Below are 12,637 nucleotides of genomic sequence, written 5' to 3' on the forward strand. Positions count from 1 at the left end.
GTGGTAACATATGAGTACTTCATTAATCAAGACTAGATGTAGCAAAAAGGCTGGGTATGCAAGATCACTTTACCTTTTGGTGTATGTTGCTCTTTTTCCGCCTTCCAGATTAACTCCTGCTGCACCTTCGGCCCAGCATTTACATTCTAAAAGAAAAGACTCATAATTCTGCAGGCATTTGGACATCTCAGCTGGAAACATTTCTTGTTTTGTAACAAATTAAGCAAACTGATTTTTTAAACAAAATTATTATAGGTTCCAGGAAGAAGTTACACTCTTCTAGAACATTATTTTGAATATGTTTCTTGTCCGCATGATGTCACATATGCCGCTCATTAGGCCCGGGTTACACGTGTACTGGATTCAAGTGTGAGGTGGTCAGAGGATACGTTTCCAGCTAATATCCCTACATCTGGATATTCCACGTTTTTGTCCCTGGAATTTCGAATTATATGTAGACCTGGAATTACTAGGTCTAATTCGATGCAGAATCCCCATTGCCACAGAGATCTTTGCACTGCGGAGGGCTGAAGGAGGGATGTGGAAAGGGCATGAAGTCGAGGAGGAGGCTGGTGCCACACAGGACGGAGCACTTCATGCTTCCTCTGTGCTGTCGCAGGGGGTCAGACGTGGGCTGGCTTTGTTTATGGCCACCTGTCCTGGCCAATCCTCCTGCAATTTTACCAACTGGTAAAATCGCCACCATTATTCCCTCACCCAGAAAATCCATGGACAGTTGTGGTCAGGCGGAGCACTATATCCGTCAGAGATCGGGTTGTAAGAACCACTGGAGGGAAGTAGGGAATACTTTATTGTTTGATTAATAAAGATCATTACAACGGTGAACATGCATCACTAATAAAAAAAAGTATATCAAATAATTGCTAAAATATTTACACATAGTACAAAAGACAGGCGTTATCCAAGTCTAAGTTTTCGCTTCCATTATTTCCTCTTAGTTTTTTAAGAATCCACCCAAATGCATCCATTTAGTCCATTTGTACCATCACAACGAATAGGAAAAGTAATGTTCATCAATAAATAATTAAAAGACCTGGAAGTCTATATTTGTTCATAATAATAAAATATTAACTTCATCTAGACAACTTTTTAAGAAGCGATTAAGAAACAGTTAATAACCGTGGTTGTCCGTTCTAATTTAGCATCTGCTGAGGCCACAGGGCAAGACATTAGTCATTTAAGAGTTAATGACTAATACCACTGATAGTGCAATTCCATTTATATGGTAAAATCCCTGCATACAATAATTTAAAGGTTCCAGGGACGCACAAGAAAGCAAAATAATCTGTGCACAAAAAGTCGTAATCAACTGCTATTCAGTGGTACGGAGGAATGAGTAAATCTACAAAACAACGTTGGACTTGATCCTCTCTTTTATTATTAACAGTTGATGACTTGCTGGCTATCACTGTTTATAAATCTTCTTGCTGTTCTTTTAGCGAACTTGGTGAACCGAATATTAACCCCTTCGCCGCGGCACGAATTCCGCCGCGGCGCTGGGGGGGTGCGGGGTGAGCACGGTGCTGCCATGCTCATGACGGAACCACACCGTCATGAGTCACGGGCGAGCTGTGCTCATGCCGGCGTGGTTCCGTCATGACTCCGCCCACTTGCATTGATCGCCCGCACAGGCGGGGAATCAGTGCCGCGTGGGCGGAGCAGCCGCCAACGGCCGCAGCATGACGGAACCACTCCGTCATGAGCGCACTGCGCCCGTGGCTCATGACGGAGTGGTTCCGTCATGAGCAGGGAACGGGTTAAGCAATGGATTATCCAGGTTCATCGATGCAAGGATAGCTTGTCAACACGTGCGAATGCCAAGTTTGTTCCATTCGCTCTTTAGCAAGATCTTTCGGTCCTCAAGGAGTGCAGGACAAAGATATACCATACGCTCAATTTTTTCCTTGCTACTCCCGCACCCCCTGCACATTATGTTGGTATTTGGCGGCGCCAACTTGGCAAATGATACAGGAATGGCCATTCACCCATTCTGAGGGCCAAAAATCGTTTTTTCCACAACACTGAATAGGTACATGACAAATAGGGTGCCATGATCCCTGGCTTAAACCCTGATACGATTGTCCAGGCGTGCTTACGTTGTGCCAGTTGGGCTCTATCCGAGTGGAAAGACCAGAGGCGGACGTTTCTTTTGATGTGGATTTTAAGTGCCTGCTGCGATGGATTGGAGCTCCAGATTTCTTTTGTGTCCAGGAGTTTTAGAGAGTCTTGTAGATAACAACGGTATGATCTACCAAACTGACCGGCTGAGATTTCCTGCCACAAAAGGGCCTGAAGGTTTCCTTCTCTGGAGGTACGCAACTTGTTGCACAGCCTGATGAATGCTCCAGCCCCTACTGCTTGGTGATCTTGGAGACCAAAATCAAGACGTATTGTTATACAGGCGGAATACTTTAAAATGTTCATAAGAAAAATGCTTTCTTTAGAGAGGTGTCCTAGATAAGTACTCCTCCAACATCAGAATATATGATCACCGCTATTTCCCCCTCCCCCGTGGATATACTGTACCAAGTTTCCAAGTTATTCCAAGGACATGTTTCCATGCCAATTTCTGAATTTCTACCCCCTGGTAATTCATACTGAGATTTCAGCTGCTGTCCCCCAAATCATCTTGCTGTTCTCAGTGAAGAGGCCAGACTCAGAGCAGATACTTCTTATTTTTTGGATACTGGCCCTTAGCCAATGGGCTATCATTGTTGCTATCCAAACAAGGTGTCACTAATCACTGTGGTCCATATTCACAAAGAAAGGAGAAAATCTAGATTTGCAGATCTGCACCCATGTTCAAGTGAAGATTCACTACTTTTAGCGATTCACAAACATTTCCAGGGATATGCACAGAAACTGCGAAAGGTGGAGGTTTCCATGCATATCCCTAGGAAGGTAGTGTGACACTCCCAGAGGAATCCTATTCTCACAATACAGAGTTATCCACAGCGGAAAACTCCACAAAGGCAAAATAGAATCCCCTGGGGCGGTCCTCACACAGGGTATCGGAAACCCTGCAACATACAGCACACAATTCCTGACGTTCTCAGAAAAAGCAAGGACACCTTGGAAATTGCAGTATAAAGATATTACTGACTGCACCAGCAACGCGTTTCAGCTTACACCTATATCACTTCCCACCCTCAGAATTGGTTTATGTCAGCCCTTGGCTAGAATAAAAATCCAACCCTTTTCAGCATGGAAAAAGGAACGAGAAGAATTTGTGAATGGCAACACCAGCCATGACTGTTGGTGTTCACAAACTTCCAATTCTAACTATATCTTGCAATGCCCAGTTTCCCATCCCTTGACTGGGATTTATAGGTAAGGAGAACTCCACATTTGTGACACATAAATGGGCTTAATCCTGCCAGAAATCCCTTTGTGAATTCCTGTCAGGAATAAAAAGGTACATTTAGTCGTACATCTAGGTTTACAACCAAATTAACCTTAGTAAATATGGCCTTTTGCTTCCAAGTAGGAAAGGGCCCTCAAGTTTATTGGGACTTGACCTGTTAATCACTCTTGTGTATCCCAACAAAGTGGATATTTTAAAACGCTATAGCAAGTTTCCGAACATCTGCAGTTTTGGGTGGAAGTACTTCACAGAAATGTGTTCATTTTACACCTTCAAGTAATTATCAGTCTTTCTACACACAGCTTAAGCTGGGTGCCACAGCTCATGTCATCAACCCCCAAAAGCATACAGAAGAACGTTGGATCAATCCTTTGGGCCACTGGTGGGAGGGCACCCTTCAGCCATTGCTTGGAAAAAGTATAATTCACATTTTAAATTGGCACAGAAGAGAATTGTTCTCTCACTGCTAGCAGTTGAGTACTAGCTCTGATATTCCTCCTGCTTGAAGAGTACTTCCCACACCCAGAGCAAGGACGGTGAAGAGAAGCGTTCCCAAACTGCAATGGAGCCATATTTGTTCTCCAATGTTTTCAGTCTCCTGTGTCCTGCAGTGTACCCTGCTGTCAGTGTTACCGACGTTTTGTACCCCACATCCCACCGTGCCTCTCGGTAGCTTCGGGAGAGCTGTGTGTGAAGCCGGACAGAGGGAGGCGGTACAGGGTACAGGGTGCAGCACCGACGGGCCACAACAGAGGAGGCAGCAGGTATGCACAGGAAAGGGCGGAAAGGAGGCCAACCTAAAAGTTAGATGAGAGATCTGAATTGCCATGCGGTTAGAGAAAATGACACATAGCTTACTGTTTCTGGGGAGGTGCAGGCCTGGACGTTCACAACCCATTAGACCGGCTTAATTGTACATTCCATTGTCGTGAGGGGAACGGCCATCGCTTGCCCTGTTCTGTTCTGTTTGCCATCCTCCTGAGCGGAGATTACATCTCCCAGAGGCACCACCGCCGCGGCGCTGGCCGTGACGCTACCGCCCATTCCTGGAGGCGCGTTAAGAGCGCTGCTGGCCTCCCACTCTGCGGGACGCGCTTACTTGTACATTCCTTCGCCGTGAGGGGAACGGCCATCACTTGCCCTATTCAGCTCTGTTTGCCATCCTCCTGACCGGAGACTACATCTCCCAGAGGCACCACCGCAGAGGCGTGACTCTACCGCCCACGCCTGGAGGCACGTTAAGAGCTCTGCTGGCCTCCCGCACTGTGGGACGCACGCGGGCAAAGCCCGGGCCAAGGGCGGGCCCCTCCACGGCCGTAGGAGCCCGGAGGAGGCTGGGGTTCGCCCCCTCTAACAACAGGCCCCCCGCAATCCTTAGCCGATCTCCATGTACTGTCTTCTTTTTTTTTTTTAGTAAACTTTTTATTATATTTGCATTTAAGGCACAAACAAATTAGGTACATTATCCATATATTTCTAGGCATTACATTTTTCATGTTGGATGTTGTGTCACTTGGCGCTCGAGCTTCACAAATGCCCCGACAAAAGACAACCCTCCCCCCATTACAATTCCAGTTCCTCGTCGTTTTCAGTATCTGAGTCCCCCTCCGCTCTTATGTCTGGAGGTTCACAAATGTATCCCCTGTATTTATTCCAGGGCCCCCATATCTTGTTCCATTTCCTCGGGCAGCCACGGTTGATAAACACTGTTTTTTTGGCCACCATGGCAACATCAAGATCTCCACACCAGGCGGCAAGCGACGGTGTCTCTCTCGCACCCCATTTTTGCGCAATGTTGCGCTTCGCCACCATTATCCCCATTGTTTCCCATTCCTGTGCTGGGCGTGTAAGATCATTCGGCTCCCACACATTTAGTATACATTTCCTGGGTTCGGGAGCCAACGACACCTCCACCGTCTGTGATATGGTCCTCATCACTTGCACCCTATATTCCGTTATTTTGGGACATTCCCACAGAGTATGAAAAAAGGTACCTTCCTCCCCACAGTGCCTCAGGCCGTACGGGTGTGGTGCCGACCCTATTGTGTGAAGGAGATATCTGGTGTAGTAAGTTCTGTGCAAAGTTTTAAGTTGCACCAATTTAAGTCTTGACGTTATCCCCACCTCCCGCGGTGAGGCCAGTGCCTCAGGCCATTCAGAGTCGTCAAATTCACGGACATCTTGGGACCATTTTCCCCTGAGTGCCACGTGGGGGTCTGGTAAATTGTTCATTAACTTTCGGTATGTAAAAGAGGTGGCCCGCTTATACATGCATTCTGTCAACAGCCTATCCTCTAGGGGGGTGGCCTCAGGGACCTTAGTGCCGGGTGGTAGGGCCGCATGCAGCGCATGTCTGATCTGCAAGTATCTGAAGCTTTCAGAGAGCGCCAGGTCATATTGCGCCCGGAGGTGCTCAAACGTGGCGATTCCTCCCTTGTGCCACATATCGCCCACCGTTGATATTCCAATTGCGTCCCACTTGTCAAAGCCCTTGCAGTGTCTCAAGCCACCTAGCCGCTGCGTTACCCACAGAGGGGTAAGCTGTGTTATCTTTCCAGTCCATCCCATTTTAGCATGCGCTTCATGCCATATGCTGACCGTCTGCCCCGTGGGTCCGAGTAGTGCCGGCGTGTGTTTCTTGTTATAGAGCGCGGACATCATACCTCCCTCCCCGAGCCCATGTCTATCTGCCATATAAGCGGGATTCGTCTGTGGAGCATGAACCCATTGATTGATGACTTTCAAGTGCGCCGCCCAGTAATACAATTGTATGTCCGGCAGTGCGATGACCCCATCGTACCACCCTTTGGTGAGTTTGCGCTGTGCAATGCACGCAGGCTTGTTCCCCCACAGTAGCCCAGAGACCTGAGCCGCAATGTGTTTAAAATAGGTGGTTGGCACGGAGTATGGTGTATTTTCGAGTGCATATAGAAACCGAGGCAGCGCCATCATCTTAAAAAGCGCTGCCTTCCCCAATAGTGTTAGGGGGAGCGTCCTCCAATGGGCGGCATCTCTTTTTAAACGTTCCAGGGGAGGCCTGAGATTTTTTTGAAAGAATTCGGCCGTCGCCGTAATGTAAATGCCCAAATAACGGAACGCGTCCACCGAGATCCGCAGTGGACAGTCCTTTGGAAGCAGCGGCGGTGAACCCCGGAGCAGAAAGAGGACTGATTTGGACCAATTGATAGTGTAGCCCGACGCACGACCAAACTGATTACATATATTAAGGAGTGCCAGGAAGGATCGTCTGGGTGACGACAAATAAAGCAGTACGTCATCCGCATACAGCGATATGTGATCCTCCCAGTCTGCTGTCCAGCGCAGGCCACACTTCATGGGCTCCCACCTGATCCATGCCGCCAAAGGTTCCAACACCAGCGCAAACAATAATGGTGACAGCGGGCAGCCCTGGCGCGTGCCCCGGGACAGTGGGAAGTCATTTGATATATTCCCATTAGCTGTCACGTGGGCCAGTGGCTTTGTGTAGAGGAGGCCCACCCATGCACAGAATTTGGGGCCGAACCCCAAGTGTGTCACGACCGCAAACAGGAATCGCCATTCCACCATATCGAACGCCATACGGGCGTCCAGGGACAGGATAACTGCTGGCTCCTGAAGATAAGGTACACGGGCCATCACTCCGTGTAACCGCCTCAGATTTAGTGCCGTGTTTCTACTAGGCATAAACCCCGACTGGTCCGGGTGAACTAGAGTTGTGAGATGTGGGGTAAGCCGTATCGCAAGGACCTTTGCTAATATTTTAGCTTCAGCATTGATTAAGGAAATGGGGCGGTAGGAGGTACAGTCTCATGTACTGTCTTCTGACTTTACTTTCTGCCTCCACGTTCAGTGTGCAGTGTGACTGGTACTTATTATTGTGGCAGAGCGACTTACATTGACAACTTAAAAATGAGCAATCCCACAGCGATTAAGAGCAAGGGGGCCAAGGGGACCTTGGATGCCTTTATAATGAGGGCAGAATCACTGCTCTGCCGCGAAATAGAACTAACAGAGAGGCGGCTGTCTCTAGACCCTTCATTTTTTCCGAGGCGATCCTCACTAGGAACACACAATCTGGCTGGCATTCCCCAAAATCAAACTCTAATTCAAACTTGCTCATCACCACTCTATTCGGGGGCAGCACTGGCCGCCCTGGATAACCCGGCACCCGCATTTGATGATCTGATAGCACCACATATGGATACCTCTAACGGTCCTGGTATAGCCTTTAGGACCCAGACTTCTCACCTACCCACAGAGGGCACAGGGGTTAAGAAGAAGGCATCTATGAACTGCAAGAAGGGGGCGGGCCCACTAAAACAAAAACAACAAAAGGGGCCTCAGCGTAAGCCTCAGTGTAATTCTGTGGTGAGGCACGGTTACATAGGCACACAGACTACGGACGGCTCTTTGTTAATGCAGCCACCCCCCTTGGAGGATAAAACTGCCACCATTGCCGCCTTGGACACTGTCCTTGAACCGATTAAGGAATCCATAGACAAAAACTTTGCTCTATTGGATGGTAGTCTAGAGCATCTGGATGGCGCATTGACTAACTTGTCCGGACGTTTAGAGTTGTTTTTCCCCCCTGTGTACCCCCAGGCGTTGAGGGAGGGCCAGGGCCTCGGCAATGCTTCTGACCATCAAAGCTCAGCCTTGGTTCCCCTAGAGAAGTTGTTGGCCATGACATCGGGCATCGAGGACCTGCTGAGTAAAGTACAGGGTGTAGGCCTAAATAACATACTGCATAATCGCCCAGTGAGCACACTAGATGATGGAAGGATAGCTACCCCCCTCTTGGCAGACATCTCACAATCAGTCCCAGGGGGAAGTGTTGGCTTTAAGATCACTCTTAATTTAAATCATAATAAAGTGCCAGCCCAAATAGCACCCAGTGACTCTAAAAAGATGCCCAATTCGTGCACTATTTTTAGGGAAAGGGACAGTGTAAACGGAGAGGAGGTGACCTTAAATTTACCACCAGAAGCCACACCTTATACAATAATATTGTCAAATGTACCACAACTAACCTCCAACTCAACTGAATCTTGGGAGTCCTTACACAATAAGGCCCTTTGTTGGCTCGGATCTAAATCCGGCCTAACTGATGTCCTATTTAGGGAGTTTAAAATGGCAAGGAGAGTAGGATGGGTGGGTGTTAGACCTGTCAGCCCTTTGGGTGGTCCCTCCTCATCATTATTTATTTTGTCCCACTTTTGCCTCAAACCCTATTTGAATTTTTCCTTTTTGGGAACCACCAGACTTTTTCGTGTTGCTGCAGATTCAGGGAGCCATTTTACCTACCCCTGAAACTTCTGTCTGAGGGCCTGGAGCACAAAATGGTGGCCACCTGTGACATCACCAGCATCCACTGGAACCTGCTAGCACCTTCCAGAACCCTGTGACAGTTGAAGGCGGTTTAGAATGTTGGGAAGCTAAGACAGAGAGTTGGCAGTTGGAGCTGGCAGTTGGCACCTGACTGGTGAAGAGTGAGCAGCACAAACGGGAAGGAGGAAGGAGTGAAGCAGCAGGGGTGGAAACTTGTGCCTGGAGTGGGGTCCATAAACCCACCCTTGATACTAGTCCCTACTGACGGAGCCCAGCCTAGAGCCCTGTGTGGGAAGAAGTCAGAAAAACCATCCTGAGGACCTGGACAGCAGGAACAGGCCTTAGAAACAAGAGAACAGCAAGATCCTGACCTGGAAGCTGGTTTCCCTGAAGTCCGACGTCGAGTAGCCTAAGACCTGGAGCCCGAGGTGGAGAAGCGGCGCTGACTGGAAAAACAGACGTCGTACCCGGAGCCGCCAGAGGTCGAGAGAGGGCGCCGTCAGAGGTCGTGAGGAATACCAGAGGTCGAGGAGGAAGTCACCTGAGGTCGAGTGAGCGGCGTCATCGGAGGAGTGAAGTCCGCCCTCCGGAGTCGTCGGAGACCGAGGTGAAGGGTAACGGAGGTCGGGAGTGAGGATCGCACTCCGGAGTCGCCGGAACCTGTGAGAATCGTGCCGGAGGTCGGGAGTGGAGGTCGCACTCCGGAGTCGCCGGAAACCTGTGAGGAGCACCGGAGGTCGGGAGTGAGGATCGCACTCCGGAGCCGCCGGAAGTCGACATCGAGGCAAGGCCGGCCGACGTCATCGAAGCCGAGGTCGCCATCGGACCGGAGCCGCCCGAAGTCGACATCGAGTAAGACTGCCCGACGCCATCGAATCGGAGGCCGAGATCGAACCGAGGCCGCTGACGTCGAGACCGGAGCCGCCGCCGGCGTCGTCAAAGAACTGACATTGGGCCGAGGCCGCCGACATCGAGCTGGAACCGCCTCACGGCATCGACCCGACTCCAGCGGCGTCGGAGCATCAGGAAAAGGGCAGTAAGTGGAGTAGAGGGCGCCTAAGGCCCTGTGGAGACCTGAGAGACTGCTCTAAGGGGCTAGGGAGGTGCTGGAACCAACCTGACTGTGCCAGGGGTGAACTGGGACTAATCTAGAGAAGTTGTGTGGAGAGAGAGAGCCAGGTCTCTGGTATTTCCCCCCTTTATCTACCTCAGTTTAGGCCTCAGCCTTGACCAAGCCAGGGAGTAGACACCCCCAAGCCTTCCACATCCCCACAAGCTGTGCCTGGGCCAAATCAGCCCTTAGGAATTCAAAAGTGATCTGAATCCATGAGTGTCACTGTCAGCTTTTAAGTATTTATTAGGGGCACTGTATTTATTGTATTTAACCTATTTATTGTTCCACTGTATTTATTGGTCCACAGTGTTTATTGATGCACAATATTTATTGGTTACAGTATTTATTGCCTCAGAATAATTAATTGCCTGGCTGTATTGCACTTTTATTTATGCCTTCAGTATTTATGATCACCCCTATTTATTGAATCAGTAAGCCAGTATTTATTTGTCCTGCACTTTCTAAAAAGCTTGTATATTGTGATTGTTATTTATTTTCTCCAATCAGCAACTAAGAGAAAAAGCAGATAAAGAAAGTTATTTTCATAATTTTTACGGTGTAGAGTCGTTTTTGGAACGGATGCACGCATGGTTATTGTTTGGGTATGTTGTATGCTTAGCACGGAGCCTGATTCCTGACCACTCGAGCCAAGCTACCACAGTGTGTCCGGAAGACCACCACCACCCCTTCTAGTGTGGGAGTGGTTTTCCAACATAAATTGGTGTTCAGTGGTGGGATAGAGCTGTGCCTACGCATACTCAACAATAACTGTGGGTAGTCCATAGGCCTACACCGGGAGTTTTCTCAAGAGCGGCCTTCCTAATTGTGGGTTTTTGGTTTTTTTTCAAATTTACTCTGGTGGTGGGAGGAGGTATTATTAAAGGTACCCCCCTGCATAGTTACTGCACAAAAACCTGTCCTCTAACCTGAGTGGGCAAGATGGAGTTTGTACTAGAAAATCTAGAAACGTACACGGTGGCCCAACTCAGGGAGTTTTGCCAGCGGGAGGGGGTGTACTGTCCCCCAGGAGCAAAGAAGGGTGCACTCCAAACCAGCTTAAGGGCTTGGGGGGAGGCACGCCGAGAAAGCAAGGCTGAGGAGGAAGACAGGGATGGAGAGCCTGACCCCGAGGGGGCTGAGATGTACCAACCTGAGGTGGGAACCTGTCAGCAGGGCCCAGAACCATTTCTAGGAAGGGCAGCAGTGCCTCTAGCGGTGGCTTGTCTGAAGTGGAGTTAACAGACCGGAGGGAGAAAAGACAGCTCACATGGGACTTAGCAAGGCTGGAGAAGGAGAAGGAGGAGCAGAGGATGGCCCATGAATTACGACTGAAAGAAATAGATCTTCAGATCTTGAGAATCGGGGCACAACCTGTTCCTAATGGTGGCAGCCAAACCCAAGAGATCACCAGGGAACCTAAACCATACCTGCCAAAGGACATAGTAGCTAGCTATGGGGTGGGCGACGATATCGCCAAGTGGCTAGCGGCCTATGAGGTCTCGTTGAGGGCCCATGGGGTTCCAGAGAAGTACTGGGGAGGGGGATTGTACAAGTACATGCCTCCAGCTGGTAGGGATGCTTTATTGGCCCTCGAGGAGGATGAGCAGACCCACTACCCCACCATGAAACTGGCGCTCATCAGAAAGTTTGGACTAACACCTGAAAAGTACAGACAGAAGTTCAGGGGTAGTCACAAACTGGGCACACAGAATTGGGTGGACTTCCTGGACTATGCAAAGAAGGCACTTGAAGGTTGGATTCAGGGCAGTGAAGTGAGGAACTACGAGGGGTTGTTTGACCTAGTACTGAAGGAACACCTGCTCGAGAAATGTTTCCCTGAACTGCGGCAACACCTGGTGGATAGCAAGCTGACCAGTCCCCGGAAGCTTGCTGAGGAGGCGGACATTTGGGCTAGTACCCGGGTGTCCACAAGGGGGACTGGAGGGGATACTCAAAAGGCCGGACAGGGCGCCCCCCAGAAGAAAGAGGGAGGGGAAAAGAAAAAGGAGTTCTCCAAAGGCCCCCAAAATAACTTCCAAGGGAAGGGAACAGGATTCACCCCTAAGGCTAACCCACCCAGAAACCCTAATCCTGGCCAGAGTCAGCAGCCAAGGGTTGTCCATTGCTATGAGTGCGGTGGCGTTGGACACTATAAAGGAGATCCGAAGTGCTTGAAACGACCACCCCCTCCCATTGGAGGAAAGATCCCCGGAGTAGCTAGTGTAGTGCTCGGGGAGGAGATGCCCTTAACTAAGGGAAGGGAGTGGGCGGGTGTCACTTTAGTGTCCCTGGGAGAACGGGAGATGGTTCCTAAGATCCAGGTGCCCGCAAATACCGCAAAGTATGGGCAATGGGTCACCATCAACGGACAAAGAGGGGAGGCTCTGAGAGACACAGGAGCCAGTATGACTATGGTGCGTAGCCAACTGGTGTCTCCAGAGCAGGTAATTCCCGATGTACTCCACCCAGCCGCGATGGCTGACGGCAGAACAGGCCACTATCCAGTGGCCGAGGTTCCCTTTGAATGGGGGGGGGTTGCAGGTTCACTTCGAGTTGCCGTAAGCCCTGCCGTGCCAGTCGATTGTCTGCTGGGGAATGACATGGAGCACAACGCTTGGAAGGAGGTGGAATACCGGACTCACACCGAGATGCTGGGTACACCTGACTGGGCCTGTATTAGCACAAGGTCCGCGACTACCCGAAGAGGGAGTTCATTTCGGCTGGAGCCTGGAACAAAGGCCCAGCCAGCTGCCAGTCAAGGGAAGAACCGAGGACAGGAGGAGCCTGCCTCGGCGTCCCCACCCCGTAGG

The 12,637-nt window shown here is 49.9% G+C and overlaps 1 protein-coding gene across 1 annotated transcript in view; it reads right to left on the bottom strand.

Annotated features, from left to right (window-relative positions):
- The window catches only part of DNAH1 (dynein axonemal heavy chain 1), a 1,256,292-nt gene that overhangs the window by 1,153,954 nt on the left and 89,701 nt on the right, over positions 1 to 12,637 (bottom strand). The window contains exon 3 of the mRNA XM_085624793.1: positions 74 to 146. Within this exon, the coding sequence (XP_085480919.1) occupies positions 74 to 146 (73 nt within the window). The remainder of the gene's footprint in view (positions 1 to 73; positions 147 to 12,637) is intronic.

This window comes from Triturus cristatus, chromosome 9 (genome assembly GCF_964204655.1).
Source record: "Triturus cristatus chromosome 9, aTriCri1.1, whole genome shotgun sequence".
In the NCBI taxonomy this organism is placed as follows: domain Eukaryota; kingdom Metazoa; phylum Chordata; class Amphibia; order Caudata; family Salamandridae; genus Triturus; species Triturus cristatus.